Source organism: Neofelis nebulosa, chromosome X (genome assembly GCF_028018385.1).
Source record: "Neofelis nebulosa isolate mNeoNeb1 chromosome X, mNeoNeb1.pri, whole genome shotgun sequence".
NCBI lineage: Eukaryota > Metazoa > Chordata > Mammalia > Carnivora > Felidae > Neofelis > Neofelis nebulosa.
The window spans coordinates 17,717,622-17,743,032 of NC_080800.1; the positions used below are offsets into that span (position 1 = coordinate 17,717,622).

Sequence of the window (25,411 nt, forward strand, 5' to 3'; positions counted from 1 at the left end):
TTGTTTTCGTGATGTAGTCCTTTCTATATCAGTAATAATACATAATTTCCCCATGCATATCCAGTAAAAAGCAAGTCTGTAATGAATAAATCTGCACTTTTTAAAAGTTGAGACAATAGGCAGGAGAGGAAGATGGTGGCAGAGTAGGAGGTTCCTAGCCTTGTCTTGTCCCAAGAACACAACTAGATAACTATTAAATCATCCTAAATACCTCAGAAATTGACCTGAAGATGGACAGAACAAACTCCACAACTAAAGGGAGAGAAGAGACTACTACATCAAAGAACGTAGGAAGTGTGGAGATGTGGTTTAGGTGAGAAACAAATGGCAGTGCTGTAGAGGGGCAGGAGCCCTGGTCATGGAGAAAGGCTGGAGAGAGAGAAGCACATGGGAACACACAAGAAAAACATTTTCCCAAAGGCATTGTCTTGGAAAATAAGAGGGGCTGAATTTCATGACTTCTTGAAAACAGCAGGGCTTAAATCCTGGAGTTTTAAAGGTCAGCAGGCTTGGCTGTGATAGGGTCCAGAGGGCACTCTACTGCTCCTGAAGAAAAGGTAGGCAAACAACCCAGGGGTAGACAGCATGGAAACAATGATCTGAGGAACACCTGGGGTAGACAGGGGAGAAAGTATTCACTCAGAGTGTATCCCTGAGAGGCAGCTTTCACAGAGCTGTCTCCCCAGAAACAAAGGAGCTGGCTGGTACCATTTCCCTTGCCCATCCCTCAATATAAACCCAGAACTACTTGCAGGAAGTAGTGAAGAATGAACATTGGCCGCCTAACTTGCTTATACCAAGCCCTACCCACCCCCTGCATCCTAGTGGGGCTGCCCTCCTCAGTCAAGCTTGCCTCAGTCCCTACACAGTGGGCTCCTACCCCAGAAGACCAGCATAAAACCCTGCCCCCACCATGTTGCCCAACCAGAGAGCCTTGCCAGGCCTCAGTTCTGGTGGAGCTAGTGTCAGGTCTCATTTCACAAGCAGACTAGAGCACACCTAGTTAAAATTTGTCACATTTAGGCCAGGGACCAAACACTGCCCACAGTAGGCAAGAAGAGCCTATGCAGATGACTGGCCTGAGGATAGAGCAACCAAAACACAACAGCAGAGTACATGCACCACACACCAGACACCCCCGGAAGCACCAAGATATGGACACTACTTGACCTCTTCTTCATAAGGCCATTACTTTCAAGGGCAGGAGACATATTGGCTTTTCTAACACAGAGAAGACAGAGACTGAGACAAAAGGCTAAGATGGAGGAATTGATCCCAAAAGAAAGAACAAGATAAGTCCACTGCCAGATATCTAAGTGAAACCAATAAAAGTAACATGCCTGTTGGAGAATTTAAAATAATAATCCTAAGGCAACTCCCTGGGCTTGAGAATAGAAGACATCAGTGAGACCCTTAACACAAAGATAAAAGAGTTAAAAAGAATCAGAGATGAAGAATGCAGTAAACAGGATTGGAAAGAGACCTGATGAAATGAACAGCAGGCTGGAAGAAGCAGAGGAATGAATTAGTGACCGAGACCACAAAATAATAGGAAAGAATGAAACTGAACAAAAGAGAGAAGGATTATGCAACACAAGAATAGATTTAGGGAATCAGTGATTCCATCAAATTTAATAACATTCATATTATAGGAGTCCTAGAAGAAGAAGAGAGAAAAGGGGGCAGAAAATTTACTTGAAGAAATAATAACTGAACTTCCCTAATCTGGATAAGGAAATGGACATCCAGATACAGGAGGCACAGAGAACTCTCATCAAAATCAACAAAAGGAGGCCAACACCAAGATGTATTGTAATTAAATTGCAAAATATAGTGATAAAGAAAAAAATCTTAAAAGTAGCAAGTAAGTCCCTAACTTACAAGGAAACACCCATAAAGGTAGCTGGAAATTTCCTAACAGAAACTTAGGAGGCCAGAAGGCAATGGCATGATGTATTCAAAGTGCTGAATAGGGAAAATCTGCAGCCAAGAATACTCTATCCAGCAAGGCTATCAGAGTAGAAAGAAAAATGAAGAGTTTCCCAGACAAACAAAAACTAAAGGCATTCATGACCACTAAACCAGCCATGCAAGAAATATTAGAGGGGACTCTTTGAGTGAAAAGGAGAGACCAAAAATGACAAAGAAAGGATCAGAGAAAATCTCCAAAAACAATGAGAAAACAGGTAATAAAATGGCACTAAATAGATTTGTATCTACCACTTATTACTTTGAATGTAAGTGAACTGCTCCAATCAAAAGACATAAGGTGTCAAAATGGATAAAAAAACAAGACCTATCTATATGCTGCCTACAAGAGACTCATTTTAGACCTAAAGAAACTTGTAAATTGACATTGAGGGGGCAGAGAACAATTTATTGTACAAATGGATCTCAAAAGAAAGCTGGAGTAGCAATACTTGTATTGAACAAACTAGACTTTAAAACAAGACTGTTAAAAGAGACAAAGAAGGGCACTATATAGTCATCAAGGGGACAAGCCAACAAAAAGATATAATAACAATGTGAGTATTTATGCATCCAAATGGGACCACCTACATATATAAAACAATTAATAACAAACATAAAACAACCTAGTAGATAACACAATAATACTAGGTGATGTTAGCAGCCCATTTATACCAATGGAGAGATCTTCTGAACAGAAAAACAAGGAAACAGTGGCTTTGAATGACACACTGGACTACATAGACTTAATAGATATATTCAGAGCATTCCATCCTAAACCAGCAGAATATACATTCATCTTAATAGGGAACATTCTCCAGAATAGATCACATATAAGATCACAAAATGGATCTCAACAAGTACAAAGAGATTGAAATTGAAATTATACCATGCACCTGTTCTGACCACAACACTGTAAAACTAAAAGTCAACTAGAAAAAAATTTGAAAAGACCACAAATACATGCAGGTTAAACAACATGCTACCAAACAGCAAATGGGTTAACCAGAAAACCAAAGAAAAAATTTAAAACTACATGGAAACATGAAAATGAAAACAAAGGAGTCCAACAAAGCAGTCCTAAGAGGGAAGTATATAGCAATACAAGTGTAGCTCAAGAGGCATGAAAAATCTCAAAGAAACAATCTAACCTTGCACCTAAAGGAGCTAGAAAAAGAACAAAAGATGAAGCCTAAAGCCAGAAGAAGGAAGGAAATCATACAGAATAGAGCCAAAATAAATGACACAGAAACTAAAAAAACAACAGATCAATGAAACCAGGAGCTGGTTCTCTGAAAAACATCAATAAAAATGATAAACCTCTATCCAGACGTATCAAAAAGAAAAAAGACACAAATAAAATCACAAATGAGAGGAGAAATAACAACCAACACCACAGAAATACAATTATAAGAGAATATGATGAGAAACTATATGCCAACAAATTGGACAACTTGGAACAAATGGAAAAATTCCTAGAAACATATAACTACCAAAACTGAAACAGGAAGAAATAGAAAACTTGAACAGACCGATAACCAGCAAGGACACTGTATCAACAATCAAGAAACTCCTAACAAACAGAAGTCCAGGGCCCGATGCTTTACATGTGAAATCTATCAAACATTAAAAGAATAGCTAATACCTTTTCTTCTCAAACTATTCCAAAAGCTAGAAAAGAAAGAAAACTTCCAAATTCATTATATGAGGCCAGCGTTACCCTGATACCAAAACCACACAAGGACTCCACTAAAAAAAGAAACCTATAGGCCAATATCTTTCATGAACATAGTTGCGAAAATTCTCAATAAAATGCTAGCAAATAGAATCCAGCAGTACGATTAAAAAAATCATTCACCATGGTCAAGTGGAATTTATTCTTGGGTTTCTAGGGTGGTTTAATATTTGCAAATCAATCAACCTAATACAGCACATTAATAGAAGAAAGGATAAGAACCCTATGATCATTTCAATAGTTGCAGAAAAAGCATCTGACAAAGTACAACATCCATTCAAGATAAAAATTCAACAATTTCCCTTAGGTTTCAGTTAAGGAGTTCTCTCAGGGTATCCTTCCAGGTTTTGTCCAGAAGATTTTTTATTCTCTAATTCTTGAGTTGCATTTAAAAAGTAATTTGAGTATTATCTTAAATTTTGAAGGCTTCAAAGTATTTTTACTTTGCCTTCATATAACAACTGTATTATCCTTTTTAAATTATTCTGACTTTTTCTAAAAAACTATTTGAAATGTGAGTATTATATATAAAGCGACAAATTAATGTTTTATAGGTGCTAATGGCTATAGAGTGAATGTTACATTACAGGTTGATTGATTAGGTTCCTCTCTTTTTTTTAAATGGACTCTAACTTTATTTTTTTTTGTTTTTTTTGTTTTGTTTTTAATTTTAATTTTAATTTTTTAATATGAAATTTATTCTCAAATTGGTTTCCATACAACACCCAGTGCTCATCCCAACAGGTACCCTACTCAATACCCATCACCTCCCCTCCCTCCTACCTCCCATCAACCCTCAGTTTATTCTCAGTTTTTAACAGTCTTTTATGCTTTGGCTCCCTCCCTCTCAAACTTTTTTCAAACTTTTTTTTTCCTTCCCCTTCCCCATGGCCTACTGTTAAGCTTCTAGGGTCCACATAAGAGTGAAAACATATAGTATCTGTCTTTCTCTGTATGACTTATTTCACTTTAGCATAACACTCTCCAATTCCATCCACTTTGCTACAGATGGCCAGATTTCATTCTTACTCATTGCCAAGTAGTATTCCATTGTGTATATAAACCACAATTTCTTTATCCATTCATCAGTTGATGGACATTTAGGTTCTTTCCATAATTTGGCTATCGTTGAAAGTGCTGCTATAAACATTGGGGTACAAGTGCCCCTATGCATCAGCACTCCTGTATCCCTTAGGTAAATTCCTAGCAGTGCTATTGCTGGGTCGTAGGGTAGATCTATTTTTAATTTTTTGAGGAACCTCCACACTGTTTTCCAGAGTGGATGCACCAGTTTGCATTCCCACCAACAGTGCAAGAGGGTTCCCGTTTCTCCACATCCTCTCCAGCATCTATAGTCTCCTGATTTGTTCATTTTAGCCACTCTGACTGGCATGATGTGGTATCTGAGTGTGGTTTTGATTTCTATTTCCCTGATGAGGAAGCGACGTTGAGCATCTTTTCATGTGCCTGTTGGCCATCTGGATGTCTTCTTTAGAGAAGTGTCTATTCATGTTTTCTGCCCATTTCTTCACTGGATTATTTGTATTTTGGATGTGGAGTTTGGTGACTTCTTTACAGATTTTGGATACTAGCCCTTTGTCTGATATGTCATTTGCAAATATCTTTTCCCATTCTGTAGGTTGCCTTTTAGTTTTGTTGATTGTTTCCTTTGCAGTGCAGAAGCTTTTTATCTTAATGAGATCCCCATAGTTCATTTTTTCTTTTAATTCCCTTGCATTTGGGGATGTGTCAAGTAAGAAATTTCTGCAGCTAAGGTCAGAAAGGCTTTTCTCCTGCTTTCCCCTCTAGGGTTTTGATGGTTTCCTGTCTCACATTCAGATCCTTTATCCATTTTGAGTTTATTTTTGTGAATGGTGTAAGAAAGTGGTCTAGTTTCATTCTTCTGCATGTTGCTGTCCAGTTCTCTCAGCACCATTTGTTAAAGAGACTTTTTTTCCATTGGATATTCTTTCCTGCTTTGTCAAAGATTAGTTGCCATACGTTTGTGGGTCCAATTCTCGAGTCTCTATTCTATTCCATTGGTCCATGTGTCTGTTTTTGTGCCAATACCATGCTGTCTTGATGATGACAGCTTTGTAGTAGAGGCTAAAGTCTGGGATTGTGATGCCTCCTGCTTTGGTCTTCTTTAATATTACTTTGGCTATTCGGGGCCTTTTGTGGTTCCATATGAATTTTAGGATTGCTTGTTCTAGCTTCGAGAAGAATGCTGGTGCAATTTTGATTGGGGTTGCATTGAATGTGAAGATTGCTTTGGGTAGTATTGACATTTTAACAGTATTTATTCTTCCAATCCATGAACAAGGAATGTTCTTCCATTTCTTTGTATCTTCTTCAATTTCCTTCATAAGCTTTCTATAGTTTTCAGCATACAGATCTTTTATATATTTGGTTAGATTTATTCCTAGGTATTTTATGCTTCTTGGTGCAATTGTGAATGAGATCATTTTCTTTATTTGTCTTTCTGTTGCTTCATTATTAGTGTATAAGAAGGCAACTGATTTCTGTACGTTAATTTTGTATCCTGTGATTTTGCTAAATTGATGTATCAGTTCTAGCAGACTTTTGGTGGAGTCTATCGGATTTTCCATGTATAGTATCATGTCATCTGCAAAAAGCGAAAGCTTGACTTCATCATTGCCAATTTTGATGCCTATGATTTCCTTTTGTTGTCTGATTGCTGATACTAGAACTTTCAACACTACATTAAACAACAGCGGTGAGAGTGGACATCCCTGTCGTGTTCCTGATCTCAGGGAAAGCTCTCAGCTTTTCCCCATTGAGGATGATATTCGCTGTGGGCTTTTCATAAATGGCTTTTATGATCTTTAAGTATGTTACTTCTATACCAACTTTCTTGAGGGTTTTTATTAAGAAAGGATGCTGAATTTTGTGAAATGCTTTTTCTGCATCGATTGACAGGATCATATGGTTCTTATCTTTTCTTTCATTAATGTAATGTATCACATTGACTGATTTGTGAATGTTGAACCAGCCCTGCAGCCCAGGAATGAATCCCACTTGATCATTGTGAATAATTATATATGCTGTTGAATTCGATTTGCTATTATGTTATTGAGAATTTTTGCATCCATATTCATCAGGAATATTGGCCTATAGTTCTCTTTTATGCTGGGTCTCTGTCTGGTTTAGGAATCAAAGTAATGCTGGCTTCATAGAATGAGTCTGGAAGTTTTCTTTCCCTTTCTATTTTTGGAACAGCTTGAGAAGGATGGGTATTATCTCTGCTTTAAATGTCTGGTAGAATTCCCCTAGGAAGCTATCTGGTCCTGGACTCTTATTTGTTGGGAGATTTTTGATAACCGATTCAATTTCTTCGCTGGTTATGGGTCTGTTCAAGTTTTCTATTTCTTCCTGTTTGAGTTCCTAGTGTGGGTGCTTAGGAATTTGTCCATTTCTTCCAGGTCATCCAGTTTGTTGGCATATAATTTTTCATAGTATTCCCTGATAATTGCTTGTATTTCTGAGGGATTTATTGTAATAATTCCATTTTCATTCATGATTTTATCTATTTGGGTCATCTCCCTTTTGTTTTTGAGAAGCCTGGCTAGAGGTTTATCAATTTTATTTTTTAGACAATCAACTTTTTGTTTCATTGATCTGCTCTACAGTTTTTTTAGATTCTATATTGTTTATTTCTGCTCTGAACTTTATTATTTCCCTTCTGCTGGGTTTGGGGTGTCTTTGCTGTTCTGCTTCTATTTCCTTTAGGTGTGCTGTTAGATTTTGTATTTGGGATTTTTCTTGTTTCTTGAGATAGGCCTGGGTTGCAATGTATTTTCCTCTCAGGACTGCCTTCGCTGCATCCCAAAGCATTTGGATTGTTATATTTTCATTTTCGTTTGTTTACATATATTTTTAAAATTCTTCTCTAATTACCTGGTTGACCCATTCATTCTTTAGTAGGGTGTTCTTTAACCTCCATGCTTTTGGAGGTTTTCCAGACTTTTTCCTGTGGTTGATTTCAAGTTTCATAGCATTGTGGTCTGAAAGTGTGCATGGTATGATCTCAATTCTTTTATACTTATGAAGGGCTGTTTTGTGACCCAGTACGTGATCTATCTTGGAGAATGTTCCATGTGCACTTGAGAAGAAAGTATATTCTGTTGCTTTGGGATGCACAGTTCTAAATATATCTGTCAAGTCCATCTGATCCAATGTATCATTCAGGGCCCTTATTTCTTTATTGATCCTGTGTCTAGCTGATCTATCCATTGTTGTAAGTGGGGTATTAAAGTCCCCTGCAATTACCACATTCTTGTCAATAAAGTTGCTTATGTTTGTGATGAATTGTTTTATATATTTGGGGGCTCCCATATTCAGTGCATAGACATTTATTATTGTTAGCTCTTCCTGATGGATAGACCCTGTAATTCTTATATAATGCCCTTCTTCATCTCTTGTTACAGCCTTTAAAATCTAGTTTGTCTGATATAAGTATGGCTACTCCAGCTTCCTTTTGACTTCCAGTAGCATGATAGATAGTTCTCCATCCCCTCACTTTCAATCTGAAGGTGTCCTCAGGTCTAAAATGAGTCTCTTGTAGACAGCAGATAGATCGGTCTTGTTTTTTTTATCCATTCTGATACCCTATGTCTTTTGGTTGGAGCATTTAGTCCATTTACATTCAGTGTTATTACGGAAAGATAGGGGTTTAGAGTCATTGTGATGTCTGTAGGTTTCATGCTTGTGGTGATGTCTCTGGTACTTTCTGGTCCTTGAAACATTTCACTCACAGAATCCCCCTTAGGATCTTTTGTAGGGATGGTTTACTAACAATGAATTCCTTCAGTTTTTGTTTGTTCGGAAAACCTTTATCTCTCGTTCTATTCTGAATGACAGACTTGCTGAATAAAGGATTCTCAGCTGCTTTTTTTTTTTCTGTTTGTCACATTGAAGATTTCCTGCCATTCCTTTCTGGCCTTCCAAGTTTCAGTAAATAGGTCTGCTACTATTGTTATGTGTCTACCTTTGTAAGTTAGAGCCTGTTTACCCCTAGCTACTTTCAGAATTCTCTCTTTATCCTTGTATTTTGCCAGTTTCACTATGATGTGTCATGCAGAAGATCGATTCAAGTTATGTCTGAAGGGAGTTCTCTGTGCCTCTTGGATTTCATTGCCTTTTTCTTTCCCCAGATCAGGGAAGTTGTCAACTATGATTTGTTCAAGTACACCTTCAGCCCCTTTCTCTCTCTTCTTCTTCTTCTGGAATTCCTATGATACAGATATTGTTCCATTTGATTGCATCACTTAGTTCTCTAATTCTCCCCTCATACTCCTGGATTTTTTATCTCTCTTTTTCTCAGCTTCCTCTTTTTCCATAATTTTATCTTCTAATTCACCTATTCTCTCTTCTGCCTCTTCAATCTGTGCTATGGCCACCTCCATTTTATTTTGCCCCTCATTTATAGCATTGTTTAGCTCCTCACAAGTATTTCTTAGTCCCTTGATCTCTGTAGCAATAGATTCTCTGCTGTCCTCTATGCTTTTTTCAAGCCCAGTGATTAATTTTATGACTATTATTCTAAATTCTTGTTCCATTATATTGCTTAAGTCGTTTTTGATCAATTCATTAGCTGTCGCTACTTCCTGGAGTTTCTTTTGAGGAGAATTCTTCTGTTTAGTCATTTTGGGTAGTCCCTGCGGTAGTTCCAAACTGCAGGGTACTTCCCCTGTGCTGTTGGGAGTAACTTGTGTTGGTGGGCGGGGCTGCAGTCAGACCCAGTGTCTGCCCCTAGCCCACTGCTGGGGCCACAGTCAGACTGGTGTGTACCTTATCTTCCCCTCTCCCAGGGGCAGGACTCACTGTGGAGTGGTGTGGCCCCTTTCTGGGCTGCTTGCTCACTGCCAGGCTTGTGGTGCTGCTTCCATGAGGTCTGGCCAATGGTGTATTAGCTGGAGTGGATAGGCAAGGTGCACAGGGGTGGTCAGGGCTGGCTTAGCTTGCTTTGCCAAGGGTGGTCCCCTGTGGGAGGGGCCCTGCAGCTCTGAGAGGGAGGCAGGCCCATCGGAGGGATGGCTCCACAGAAGCACAGCATTGGGTATTTGCACAGTGCAAGCAAGTTCAGTGAAGGGAACTGGTTGCCTTTGGAATTTTGGCTGGGTAATGGGAGAGGGACATGGTGCTTGCCAGCTCCTTTGTTCCCCTGCTGAGCTGAGTTCTGTCTTCCGGGGCTCAACACTCTCCCTCCTGGCATCCTCTCACCTTTCCCGCTTTCTGAGAGCAGAGCTATTGACTTTTAACATTCCAGATGTTAAGCCCTGCTGGCTGTTGGAACTCATGGAGTCCAGCCCCTCTGCTTTTGCAAGCCAGACTTCAGGGGCTCTGCCCTGCCGGGCAGGCTGCCCCTGCACCGCCCCAGCTGGCCTCTGCCAGTCTGTGTAGTGCACACTGCCTCTCTGCCCTTCCTACCCTCTTCCGTGGGCCTCTTGTCTACGCTTGGCTCCCAAGGGTGCATTTTGCTAGTCTTCTGGCATTTTTCTGGGTTATTTAGGCAGATGTGGGTGGAATCTAAGCGATCAGCAGGACGCGGTGAGTCCAGCGTCTTCCTACACTGCCATCTTCCCAGGTCTGGACTCTCTTAGACCGTTGGGAGGTGAACTGAGAGCTTGGAAGACCCCCTACCACAGTCCCTGGAGCACAGGCAGGGCCTGATTAGGTTCCTCTCTAACGAACTATTACTATCATTGAGCTTCTCTAAAAAATTATTATAATGTGTTTGTAAACAAATATTTCTTCATGAAAATCATTAATACACAAAAATTAAAAATGAAAATACTTTTCTACTTCAAGGAAAATGCTTTAATACAGGGGAAAACTTCCAAAAATATGTCAGGAAAGCACTTTAGATATATCATTTAAGTTTAATTCATATAGTCTCCAAAGGGCAGCTGGGAATGAGCTTTGAAGGGGACCAGCACATGTCCTTCAACTTGCAGAAGGCCTTGTCCTTCCTCCAAAGAGTGAGCAATGTGCATATTCAGATGTGATTAAAGATCTTTACAAGGGGAGATTATTTGTGATTATCCCTGTGGGCTCTGAATCCAAAATCAAGTGTCCTAATGAGGGAGAGGCAGAGGGATTTGGCACACACAGAAGAGGTGGTCATGTGATCTCAGGAGCAGAGACAGGAGTTATAATGGCCACAAATCAAGGAATGACAACAACTACCAGATGCTGTCAGAGACAAGATTAGAGCCTCCGGAAGAAGCATGGACCTGCCAACATTGTGACTTCAGCCCAGTGATAGTGATTTTGGATTTCTGATCTCCAAAGTTCAAGAAAATAAATTTCTGTTGTCTTAAGCCAAATAAGTGAATAAATAATTCGATATAATTATAAGTTGTTCTTATCTAGCCACTAGAGAATATCCTTAATAACCTTATAAAAAGATTTCCTACTTAATATACTGACACACTGGACAAAATCTCCCAAATGCTTCACAGATAATCCATACTCAGATGCAAGAGAATCTGAAGAGAATGTTGTTTTATTTGTGCAAACAAAACCTTTTTACTTGAGAGAATATTGCAATTCATATTTAGTAGTGAATGTTGAATAGACTGTTTTTTTAAAAAACAAGCCCATGACTCCAAAAGGAATGTTCTTAAATTATTAGCAAAGAACATTCAGACTTGTATCACTATTAAATCTTCACTGGTAACATACATAACTTGGTATTTAATGTTTAAGTGTGCAAACTCCTCTGATACCTCTTTTTTCTCCTCTAAGTTTCTTTTCTTAAATTACTATAGAAGAAATAAATCGAAATTTCATATCAAGTAGGTACCCAGTGCTTGTTGACTTAATAATACAGCTAAATTTATTCTGCCATTTGCTTCCCTTTTTCATACCCCTAGTATTTTATCTCCCATTTTGCTTATGCATCCCCTCACATATAGCCTGGTGACTTGTAGTTCCATTCTGAACTCTGTCTACCCTAAGCTCTGTAAACACAGGGGAGAATCTCTTTGTGCCATATTGTTCTCAACTGTAAAAGGAGCGTAAGTCAAACTTAGAATTTATTTGGGCCTCAGAGGCTATCTAAAATTCTTCGGGTCTTATGATTTTCTATAAGGTAATAAATAACATTTTTTATTTATACGTGACAATAATGTACATGCTGCTGAATAGTTTGATCAAGGTCATCCTTTGGGCAGGTTAACAAGCTATTTTTGGAGATGTTTTACAAGTCACAATTAGCTGTTTTAAAATTTAATTGTAACTGGGGCACCTGAGTGGCTCAGTCGGTTGAGCATCCAACTTTGGCTCAGGTCATGATCTCACAGTTTGTGGGTTCAAGCCCTGTGTCAGGCTCTGTGCTGACAGCTCGGAGCCTGGAGCCTGCTTCGGATTCTGTGTCTCTGTCTCTCTCTGCCCCTCCCCCACTTGTGCTCTGTCTCTATCAAAAATAAATAAAATGTAAAAAAAAAAATTAATTGTAATTCATGAAATCTTTCCCTAAAGTTTATTTGTGGAGGTCTTATAGTATATCCTATTAAATGCAGTAAAAAGAAAAAATGCTTATTTATAAATATTTATTCATATAACTTCTTTCCACATTAATATATAGGCAATATTTATGGTGAAATAATAAATATTACTAGAAATTCAAAGTGAGACCGAGGAAAGTAAGAAAACATACTTAGCAAAAAATCAGTATGACTGCTTTAGATAGGCTTCATATTTGTGAGCTAATGTAACCATGACAAAAATAAAAATAAGTTTAGTTTCATAATTTCTGTTATAAAAAGGAGAAAGTTTATTGGTTTCACTAAGGAATCATTTTTTTCTTGTACCATATTATAGAAGAAATTTTTTATGTGAGTCATGGAGAGGACACAGAATAAAGCTATATTGGATATGATTTATTTCTTGCTTTTTCATTTTATAGTTGAGTTGTGCTTTCTTTACTCACTTTGAGACTACAGAATTTTTAATAGCATCTACATTCATGACTATGCATGTGCTAATAGAATAGATACTAAAGATAATTATTGATAAAAATGAATTTCACAATTAAATGGACTTCGTTTAAAAGAAAAACATTTATGTGTCTTAATGATCTTTCTTTCTTGCATGGCAGAATTCCAAGATATAATGCCCTCATCTTTGCTTGTTCTTATTAGCACCTAACACATTTTGTTGTGATTTGTTTATCTGACATTTCCCCAGATCCTCACTTAACTGTGGGTTCTGCTAGGCCAGGAATACTATCTTAGTCATTTGTAATTCTAAATACTAATTTTGTTACCTGTACATAGTAATGTACTCAGTAAATATTTTAGTGAATGAATGTAATACTGAATTTAAGTTTATTTGTTTTCTCTCTTTTTATAATTCAGAATTATGGCTTGGAAACAGAGAATCTAAAAACCCTTTCTCACAAGTTGAATGCATCTGCCAAAAATCTACAGAATTTTATAACAGGGAGGAGAAGGAGTGGCCATTATGATGGGAGAACCAGCCGAAAGTTGCCAAATGACTTTTTGACTTCAGTTGTGGACCTGATAGGAGCAGCCAAGAGTCTGCTTGCCTGGTTGGACAGGTAAAATCTTCCACATGTTTCATAAGTAATCCTCCTCAGGTACTAGCCTGAATATAACATTATTTCATGTATTCTTGTGAAAGGATTGGACAGGTAGAGGAATATCAAGTGACGAGTGTCTAATTATGATTCACCACAATATAAGGGTATCATCAAATAGACATTAATTGTTTGTAAAGTTTTATATCTACGTAGCCAATTAATAATTAGTCCCTGACACTTTCAGAATACCTTAACTGCTTTATAAGCAAAGTCATTTTCGCCTGTCATAACAAGATTTATAGAACTGTTTTGTCTCCTAATTTTCTTTATTCTTTGAATTAATTGGTCATATTTAAGGAAGTGACCATTAGGATTCTATTTGCTGTTTTAAATAGGTAATTAGACACTGACACTTTCATAGATTGCATTGCATGTCTTCTTACCCTTGCTTTATTCATTCTTTGTTATTACTCACATTGCACAATCTTAGATATCATAAACATAGTTTTAGATTTTTTTTCTAGTTTAGTTTTTATTTGTCTTGGAACACATAAAATAACAAAAGTTTTCATGTTATAAAATGAAAAAGATTAAAATTGAATATGTGATTAAACATTGTAATGGTAAAACAAATTATAATTTAAAAAATTAAGCTCTTTATTTTCATTTTTAGAATTTTGGTGTAAGAGGTATGTACTATGTTATAATGGTTACATAACCAAATTTTAAAATACATTTTATCTCTCATAAGAAACTCCAGCAATATAAAATTTTACCAGAATTCTTTCTTGAGTAAATGTCAGTAAGATATATATTATATATAACATTTTGGCTTTTTAAAAGTATGAGGCCTTATTTTATAAATAAAGTATTTGTATTTTTAAAGTAAAAGTTATATAATTTAACTTTATTCTATATTATCTAAATTTATGTATATTAATAATAACATACAGCATGATGATAACAAATCCAGATCTTAATACTAAGCTCTGTGTTATTAGCTTTTTGACAATTAATTGGTGGACAGCGTGTTTCTTTTGCATTATGACATGATTAAAATTTAATTCTCATCATTGTCTAAACTACATTTATCAACTGATTAAATTGGTTACATTTTAAATATATAAATTCTACAAGTTTCATAATGATCTGTAGGTAAAATATATTTAACATATGGCTTAGTCCTTAAGCAGTGTAATATATTTGTTTCAGAAGGCTTCTCACTAATTAGAAAGTGTAAAGAACACATACTCAATTTTTGTTATATCTTAAACTATCATCTGCTCTATAATTGTGAATTTGCTCGGTCTCAATATTTGTATTTAGTAAATTTCATTATATATATTTTTTACACTGGTACTTGTGAAATATATTAATAAAAAGAATAATTAGAGAATATTGTTACTTTTTTGTGGCAGATATGGCTGTTTATAAAAACATACAAAAAGCTTCTTAAACACTACGATAGTTTCTCACATTTTATTGTATTACATAATTTTTTATGGTAACGTTATTTTTATCATGCAAGAAGATGCTTTTAGTAAATGCCAGTTAAGCTACTAACACATATGAGTGCATACACACATACAAAAAACACATACAAACACATGCATAAAAATCCATGAAGTCAATCAATGGTGTTTTGTGTTTGTTTCATAGAAAGAGAAAACATGATAAAAAGCCTGAAGGAAATAATTTAAATCATCTGTTTGGCTTTCATTGCTGCAAAAGTTTTCACAATGCTTATTTTGTATTCCATCATACCACGATGATTGATTAAATCAAAGACCATTTAACATTTTGACCGTAAAAATGAAATATGTACTTGGAAGGAAAAAAAGACAATATTATGATAACTTTAAAATCATCTGCTAAGACTGTAAATTGAAAAAGGAAACTGAAGTTTATATTTTGAAGATCTTTCACAGAAAAGTTCAGGTCCAGGCTGGCTTGACTATAATGATGATCCTTTAACAAGCTTAAGTTTTAAAGAGGAAAGAAGGAGAAAAAAAATTTTTTGCCATGCTAAGGCACTTGGACTTATGCTGAAGGCCTTGGGAACCTGTTTAGGGTCATTGTGTTTAGACCTGTGGATTTTGATAATTACTAGAACTGTAGTTTTAGGAAAAATTAAAGAAGAGTAAGGGTGGAAGAAGGAAAACTAACTTAAGAGGCTATTTTAGGAATTAATCATGCTGCTGCTACATCGGTTAATCATGTTGATGATTCTGATGCTAATACCTCCAGCCACACTCATTTAATCAAAGCAATCCTAGGAGCGTTGTCTTCATTTCATAGATAGGACAACTAGCACTTATAGAAGTTAAATTCAAAACCAAATGGCAAGTAAGTGGTGGAACCATGATTCAGTCCAGGCATCTGACTACAGAGTTGATCCTGCTCTTTACTGAAGTTTTTAATTAGAGGAACAGCAGTGAAGATGGAATAATGTCAGAGATATTTATGCAGACAAATAAGACTCCTGGACAGGTAAGATCTAGAGACTATGGGAGGCATCTAGGTATCTGACTTGGCTGGCCCAGTTGATGTTGTTGCCATTATCAATGTAGGAGGAACAGGTTATGGTGGAAGATGAATGTTGAATTGAGTGTCAAGCATGATAAATTGTGCAAAGATCTTTAGAGTATTGCTGCTCAGAAAAGATATATGATCAATAGAGATTTGGGAATAGTTAAAATAGAGATGATAAAGTCATGGATATATTAATATGGTGGTTTAAGGAGATTTTTAGAATGGATTCCTTTTATCCTGCTCCATTTGTGTTCCATAACACTTATACCCTTCTAAGACTATATAATTTACTTATATATTATTGTTTCTGTCTGATTATATGATGTATGCTTCAAGAGAGCAGGGATATTCATCTGATTTGTTCACTGCTGTCAGAATTATCTAGAAGAGTTCCTGGCCTGTAGTGGGTGCTCAATAAATATTTTGAGTAAAAGAAGAGAACTGGGATAGGGAGTGAGCTTTGTGAACCAACAACAACTAAAGGTTGAGTAGAAATGCTGCTTGTGGAAAAAAATGAGAAGGCATAACCGAAAAGGTAGGAGAGAATTAAACGAGAGTGGGGTCATGGAAGCCAAGGGAACAAAGAGGTTTTCTTAAATTTTTGTGGGTTTTTTTTTTGAGATTTCAGTATTGGTTTTTTTTTTCCAACTTTATTGAGCTGTAATTGACATATAACTGTGTAAGTTTAAGGTGTACAACATGGTGATTTGATACACATATATATTGTGAAATGATTACTGCAGTAGGATTAGTTAATACATCCATCACCTTTTTTTGTGTGAGTAGTGAGAACATTTAAGATGGAAGTAAAGAGTTTTATGGGGAAAAGGAAGAGGTCTGTAAGATCAAATGCTGCTAAGTGATTAGGTAGGGTAAGGACTGAAAGTGTGTGGTGCATGAGGGAATCAGGATATATGTGTTGTCCAGTTTAGTGGTTTTATTTAGAAGTCATGAAAACTGGAATGCGTGAGTTGGTTATGAGTTAAAAGTGAGAACTCTTCTATGGGGCGCCTGGGTGGGTCAGTTGTTTAAGCTTCAGACTTCAGCTCAAGTCATGATCTCAAGGTTCCTGAGTTTGAGCCCCTCATCAGGCTCTGTGCTGACAGCTCAGAGCCTGCAGCCTGCTTCCGATTCTGTCTCCCTGTCTCTGCCCCTTGCTCACTCACATTCTATTTCTCTCTCTTTCAAAAATAAATAAACGTTAATTTTGTTTTAAAAAAAAGTAAGCGAGATCTCCTCTTTGAAGAAATTTTTCTTTGAAATGGTATGTAGTTTGGAATAGTTTTGTGTAATATTAACTTCCCCTTTTCATAAATTCTTAATCCCTTAGTGGTGCTAGGAAAGAGGAAAGGTAAATGATGAATGGTTACTTCTTTATTTGGGAGCTTAACTTTGCTTCCTCCTCTGCCATGGATTGTATGAATATCTTAACTCTTCCTTGGCTAAATTTCAGAAGGTCCTGAAATCAATTTAAATGTAATAGAACTTTATCTGTAACTATGCCAGGTGAAATGTTTAGGCTGTTTGTTTTCCTGACAAGTAACCCAGACTTTTGTCAGAGATTATTAGTGGGTTTGTATTTAAATTATATTTTTATTCCTTTCAAAGAAAAAAAATGTTTTCTAGGTAGCAACAAGAACACAAGACAACACTTCACATGTCCTCTTGTTTCATTATGTCCTACAAGCTACACAGGAAACAAAACACATATCATTGCTAGAATAGCCACAAGAGCAGTGTTCTAAATTACCATTATTTTGAGTCCCAGCCAAAATGTATCATGAAATAGTGCAGAGGAGTAGAAGGCTGAGAAAGAGTTGAATTTCAGCTCTCCCTCTAGTCCTGGGTAATCTTGAACATTAACTTCTGTTTTTATTTTCTTTCTAGAATAGGATGTAAAACCTGCAGAATTTGAAGTTCTCTTCTAAGCACTAATATTCTATAATTCATTGACCTTGTTGACCAAAGCTATGTGAGCAATATATCCAACTTATTTCCTTCTAAATAATATCAAAGAATGAACACTAACAACATTTGTTAATTACTTATAGAATCATGATTTAACTCCCTGTCTCTTCTCTAAATAAATTTAGTTAATATTTTTAAGTTCTAGAACAAAACTAATCTCTTTATGCTTTCTTTATAAAATGTAAGACTGTGCCTTGTTTATTTTTGTTTGCTTTTGAAGAACATAAAACTTAGGTATTTAATTATAAAATTCCATAGAAATGATGTTGACCAAAAATTCTTAATATTTTGATCTGTTGATGTAGATTTATTTTAATTTAAAGAAACAGTGATATATATTTTTTCATCAATTTTTTTTTTGCATTTGGGGAGAACTTGCATGCACAGCAATATGATATGGGTTTATTACAATTTTTTTTTGTATCACTTTAAGGGGGAAAAAGAAAAAGAAACAATAGGTGAAAATCTTTAATATATTTGTAGATACTGAACTAGATGCTTTCTATATATCAACTCATTGAATTCTCATAAGGCAGGTATCATTATCTCCATTTTACATATGAAACAGTAAGTAATTTGCCTAAAGTCATTCATCTAGCATGAAAATTAAAATTTGAATCTATTTTTGTCTGATACCAAAGTGCTTCTTGTTTCTCATTTGTGATTTTCCTTTGTCATGCTACATCTTCTTTCGAATGTTGACTAATTCTCAGAAACTTTGAGAAAGTTATTCTTAGAAATGCTGCATAAATAAACATTTATTTTCATTTTGGTGTTGCTCTTCAAGTGCTGAACAAGAGTGCAATTTTTCTCTTTTTTTTTGCCTAGATACTTAAAAATCACTATATAGACTTTTTATTGGTATAAAGTGTAGTTCACATTCTACTTTGAAGTCCTCAGTGAGATATCTTTTAAATCATTGAAAACCTTTTGAATGTTTAAGAATTAAAAGTTACAGAAATAATGTTTGCAATTCACAAAAACTTCAATTTCAGTGGAGCTTTCATTCAAATAAAATTCATTTTTAAAAACCAGGTCCTTAAATTTCTTCTTAAAAATTTTTCTTTAATGTTTCTTTATTTTTGAGAGAGAGAGAGAGAGACAGAGCACAAGTATGGGAGGGGCAGACACACACACACACACACACACACACACACACACACACACACGGAATCCCAAGCAGGCTCCAGGCTCTGAGCTATCAGCACAGAGCCCAAAGTGGGACTCGAGCTCAGAACCATGAGATCATGACCTGGGCCGAAGTCTGACACTTAACCTACTGAGCCACCCACGCACCCCTACATTTGTTAAATCATATAAAATCGAATGGTGACAAAATTGCTTTTTTTCTCCCATTTTAAATATTAACTTGAATGAAGCATCAGGCTTTTCCAGAGGAAAAGCTTCAGACATGAATCACATTTGGTAGCTTTACTGTTTATTTTCAATGCATGGTTTACTTGTCTATTTTTAACCTGAATCCCACTGTTCTTCACACCTCATCTTTCCTACAGTTTTATATGGCTTTGCCAAGTCAATCTATACTTGCGGGTTTATGGATTACTGTATGTATCACGATGTACAGTAACATCATTAACAGTATTCTAAGTATTATTTATAGAAAAAGTTTATTTTGCTATTTATATTGAAAGTTTATTATTTTCTCTCATTTTTAGTATTAATATATAATTCTAATGTTTCTAAAATACCTTTCAAGACCATTCTGTTTTGAAGTGATCAATGAGATATCTTTTTATATCATTGAAAACCTTTTAAATGTTTAAAGCGTAAGAGTAGGGTGATAAGGAAAAAATATTTTCTTTGAAATCTTTAGCCTTATCTAAAAAAATAGTTGAACTGATTTCTTTCATGATGGGAAACTATAGGACAAAAATGAATTCTATACCAGGAAAAAAATTATAAAAACCGAACTACCACAAACAGTACCACATACTGTGGCCCATTGTTTGGTCTTCTTTCCTCTCCTGTGCTCACTGCTCTCACTTGGTACTTGTTCCAGAGAGAAGCACTAATGTTAGCACTGCTGCTGTTCACGGACTGCCCCTCAGGCTCAGCAGTGCCAGCCTGAGAAATAGTAAGGCATTCCAGATGTCCTTTTTAACTTCTTAGCTTATTAACTTTCCTTATTGGCTTCTAATTTGCTTAGCATTTCTGAACCATTAATAACTTTTCCATAAATGTAATACTTTTGTTTGAAAAGAACATATAAAGAATACTGTCTTAGAGGGTCATCAACGTTTGCATTTGCAAGAGGTATAAGCATTGTATTATCTATATGATGATTTAAGAGGAACAGTTGTTTAACTTTTAAGTTCTAAATAGGATAGTTCCTGTAGTGGCCATTTATTAATGAGCCAAGAATTTCTTTTTAACTTTCTGGCCTCATGAAGCTTTCCTGCCAGGAATTTAATTTCCTTTACTTGGAGTCACTATGTTCTTTTTTTAAGTAGGCTGAGCTCTAGCTTGTTTTTTTTTCCAGACTGAAGAATAAATTTCTCTCTTTTTTTTTTATGTTTTGTTTATGAACTCATCATGCTCATTTACTCTACAAAGATCTGTTTCTGTATCTCAGATGATCTTTAAGTCATGATGGAGTAATCATCTTTGGTAACTCACAAAGATTGGAACCCTGTCTGTCATTCTTCATTTATTTATGTATGTGTATAGCCAAAAATCATCATACCAAACATTAATATCTTCACAATAAGAATAGTTCTTTAGTATGGTTGTACATGATTTGCCTTTGAAATAAAAACTTTAGGGGAATTCACTAAAAGAGAAAATCAGTGTTTTCTTTGGTTTATGTTTAGAGTTTTTCCCCCAGATTTTTTGACATTTAATCTTGAGCAAGAAGCTTGTGTTACATGAAATGTGAGTGGTCAAGAAAGCGGAAAACGCCTTAGAATTCAGTTTGCTATAGGCATTCTGCCATCAAATAGATTCTTCATTTTATATATTTTAAAGATCACATTTATGGGAAAAACCATGCTGTATTTCATCTTATCACTTTTGAATGAAGTTTTAAAATTTTATTAACAGACTTTGACCTTTTCAAACCTAGGAACCCAAACTCTTTGTACTCATGCCAGAGCATTTTGAATTCTTAATTAAAATGCCAATTTGTATGCTTCAGTGCAGTAAAAATGGCCTTTAGTTATTTTTTAATGATTTTGTCTTAGAAGTGTTATATTTTACATATTTTTTTAAAAATGGTTTTAATGAGGCCTAATTTACGTTCTGTAAAATTCACCTGTTTTAGGTGTACAGTTTAATGAGTTGTAGTAAATTTAGATACACCTATGCAATAAATATCTCTACAATCCATTTTAGAAAACTATCATGAGAATAGATTTTTTAAAGTTGGTTCCTCACAAAGAGGTTAATTTGTTTTTAACTGAGAACATAGATTAATCAATTACATACATTTTTTCCAATTGCATTCTTAATGTCTCTTTATGTTTTAGTAAATTATGATGAAAAATATACTGAGTTTTGGAATATAGATTAGTGGAAGACAGCCCATATTAGGCTGTGCTATATAGAATCACTTAGAAAACAATATGTTAAAACCACTGACAAAAGAAAGACTCATTTAACAAATAGTATTGGGACACTAGGTAAAGTCTTTGGAAAATAATAATAAAACACTACCTTTTGTTTACTAAAGCATTTTAAGTATATAATTTATTTAAGTGGAAAACAAATCCATAAGAAAATTATAGAAAATATAGACAAAAAATAATTGCTAGATGTACAAAGACTTAAGTGTTTTAAATATGGAATAAAATACAAATGAACATACTAATTAACTTCTACATAAAACTGAAAAATGTGTCAAAGTATAAGACAGATGACAAACTGGAAAAAATAAATACTTGCAGCAAACATATGAGAGAAGCAGAGTATTGATGTGTACTATGTGAATATTACATGCATATTTTTAATATCAAAATGGAAGAGATGAGCATATAGACATTTGAAAAAAGAGGAAACAGAAATTGCTGATAAGATGTATGTACCAAACAACAGAGTTTCAGAGTACATGAAGTAAAAATTGATAGAACAAGAAGAAAAAGACAAATCCACAGGTATAATCGGATACTTCCTATCCACTCTCTCAAAATTAATAAAACTACCAGACATAAAGTCAGTAAGAATTAGAAGAACTGAATATCATCACCAAACAACATTATATAATTGACATCTTTAGAGTATTTAATCCAACAAGAGCAGAATACAAATTATTTTTACGTGCCCATTGGCGTATTCTCCAAGATAGACAATATCTGCCTCATAAAGCATACTTAAACACAATTTAAGAGAATTAAAATCCAGTTAGAGTGTATTCTATAACTGTAATGGAATCAAACTAGAAATCAAACTACACACTTCTAAGTAATCCATGGATAAAAGACGAAGTCTCAAGGGAAGTAAAAAAAAATATGTTAAACAATGAGAAGAGAACAAATCATAATTTTTGTGGCACACAGATAAAGCAGTGATGAAAGAGATGTGCATAGGACTGAATGCTTATATCAGAAAAGAGATCTCATCAATCAGCTAAGTTTCCATCTTAAGAGAATAGGAAAGTAATTGCTAATCATTGTGTGTAAATTTTCAGTTAAGCAAGATGAAAAAGTCCTAGAGGTCTTCTATAAAATATTACACCTGTAGTTAACCCGTAGTTTTTATTGTACTTGTGGTTAACAATATTTTCTTGTACATTTAAGGTTTTGTAAAGAGGGTAATCTTGTGTTAAGTATTCTTACAATAAAATAAAAGAAAATGGAAAAATAAGAAAAAAAATAAGCCCAAAGCAAGCAGAAGAGGGTGAGTAATAATGACAAAAGATCAAAAATCATTGAAACTGAAAACAGAAACACAATGGAGAAGTCAGTCAAAATAAAAGGATCATAAAGGAATACTACAAATAATTCTTTATACATAAATTTGACAGCTTAGATTAAATCGACCAATTACAATTCCTTGAAAAACACCAACTATCAAAACTTACCTAAGATCAGATAGATACTCTGAATAATCCTGTAAGTATTAAAGACATTGAATTATACTTAGAAACCTTGTGTGGTGGGGTATAAAAGGTCCAGGCCCAGATGATTTCCATGGTGAACTCTATATATTTAAAGAGGCAATAACACCAATTCTACACAGTCTGTTCCAGAAAAAGGATAAGTAGGTAATCTTCCATCTCAGTTTATGAGATGATCATGATCCTGATCCCAATACTCGATGAAGACCATAAAAAAAAGAAAACTACAGACCAACGTTTCTCATGAATTTACATGTTAACTTGTTAACCTACAAGTTAAAATCCTCCACAAAATATTGGTAAACCAAAGCCAACCATATATAAATAAAATTATACACTGTGACAAAGTGGGATTTATTCCAGGTATACAAGGCTCCTTTAACACTTAAAAATAAATCACTATGGGGATGCTTGGTTGGCTCAGGTAAACACCTGACTCTTGATTTTGGCTCAGGTCATGATCCAAGGGTCGTGGGGTAGAGTCCTGCATTAGAGCCTGCTTAAGATTCTCTCTCTTCTACCTCCCTCGCTCATTCTCTTTCTAAAAATAAATACATAAATGGATTTAAAATTATATCAGTGTAGTCCACCTCATAAGTGGGTTAAAGAATGAAAATCATATGATTGTAACCGTTAATGTATAAAGAGCATTTGGTAATGGTAATTGGTAATTTGGTAATTGGTAATGAATGGGCTTCTCAGAAGTGTAGCAACAGATTGCTAATACCTGAACGTGATATAAAGCATATATAAAAAGGAACAGCTAAACTTCTACTTCCCTTAAGAAACTGAATGGTTTTCTCCTAAGACTGGGAATACGGTAATGCTATCTGCTCTCACCTCTCCTATTTAATAATCTTTTGGAAGTCACATCCAGTGCAGTAGGCAAGAAAAGAAATAAAAGGACTAGAGATTGGAATGAAAAAGCGAAACTTCCCCTATTTGCAGATCATATATATCCCTGTGTAGAAAATTCCAAGCTATCTACAAAACATGTTAGAACTAGTAAGTAAATAGTAAGGTTGTAGGATACAAAGTCCACACACAAAAGTTAATTGTATTCCTACATACTAACAATGAATAACTGGAAACCAAAATTAAAAATGTACAATTTACAGTTGCTCCAAAAGTAGTGAGTTGCCTACATATAAATTTAGCAAAATATCTATGGGATCAGTATGTGAAAACTATAAAACACTGATGTGGAAAATCAAATGACATAAATGAGACACATACTGTATACTGTATTCATAGGTTGGAAGTCTCAGTAAAAATGTCAATTCTCAAGACTCCCTACATATATAAGGAAATTCATATAGAAATTCCCACAGGGGTTTTTTAATAGCCACAGGCTATATGATTCTAAATTTATATTAAAGAGCAAAGAAACAAGAATAGATCATCAATTTTGAAAAATAAATTACTCAATTTTAAGTATTATATAACCATTGTAATCAAAATTGGTATTGGTGACAGGATCAACACGTAGATTTTTGATTGTGGAGAATGGATAGCCTTTCAGCAAATGGTTTTGGAACACTTGGATAGGCATCGGGGCAAAAAGTGAAACTCAAGCCAGACCTCACACATTATATAAAAGTTGACACTAAAATGAATTACAGAGCTAAAGGTAAAACATAGAACTATAAAAATTTCGTTGCAAAATATGACTTTGGGTCAGGTGAAGATTTTCTCAGATATAGCCCTAAAGTTCTAATCCAGAAAAATTATCAAGTTTGACCTCAAATTAAAAACCTGGTGTGCTAAAGTTCCTGTTAAGGGGTTGGAAAGATAAGCTATGGCTCATTCTAGGGACTGAGAAGAAATATTACAGGTCACCTATTCAACAAAGAATTTGTATACAAAATGAGTTAGGAACTCTAAACTCAATAGTAAGAATACCAAAAATCCAAATAGAAAATTGGCTAAGGGCTTAAGGAGACATTTCACTTAAGAGTGACATATATATATGTATATGCACAAATATGCACATGAAGATGTTCAGCATCGCCGATTAGGAAACCATTCAGGAAATACAGATAACTCTTAGATATAAATATATAAATATAAATTAGATATAAATATAATATAAATAGATTTCTAAATAAATATAGAAAAAAACACCTTGGGGGATTAAAGACCTGAATGTAAGACCTTAAACCATAAAAATCCTAGAAAAGAGCAGAGGCACTAATTTCTGTGACATTGGCCATAGCAAGTTCTTTCTAGCTATGCCCCCTGAGGTAAGGGGAAAAAAAGCAAAAATGAACTATTGGGACTACATCAAAATGAAAGGCTTCTACACAGTGAAGGAAACAACAAAACTAAAAGGCAACCTACTGAATGGGAGAAGATATCTGCCAATGACATATCCAACAAAAGGTTAGTATCCAAAATATATAAAGAACTTATAAAACTCAACACCAAAAAAAAAAAAAAAATGAGAAGACATGAACAGACATTTTTCCAAAGATGTCCAGATGGCCAATGATCACATGAAAAATGCTCATCATCACTTACCATCAAGGAAATGCAAATCAAAATTACAATGAGATATCACCTTACATCT

The 25,411-nt window shown here is 35.0% G+C and overlaps 1 protein-coding gene across 6 annotated transcripts in view; it reads left to right on the top strand.

Moving 5' to 3' along the window:
• Window positions 1–25,411, top strand: part of CNKSR2 (connector enhancer of kinase suppressor of Ras 2) — a 299,979-nt gene that overhangs the window by 73,205 nt on the left and 201,363 nt on the right. For all 6 annotated transcript variants that reach the window (XM_058713719.1, XM_058713721.1, XM_058713722.1 and 3 more), the window contains exon 3: window positions 13,087–13,289. In XM_058713719.1, the coding sequence (XP_058569702.1) occupies window positions 13,087–13,289 (203 nt within the window). The remainder of the gene's footprint in view (window positions 1–13,086; window positions 13,290–25,411) is intronic.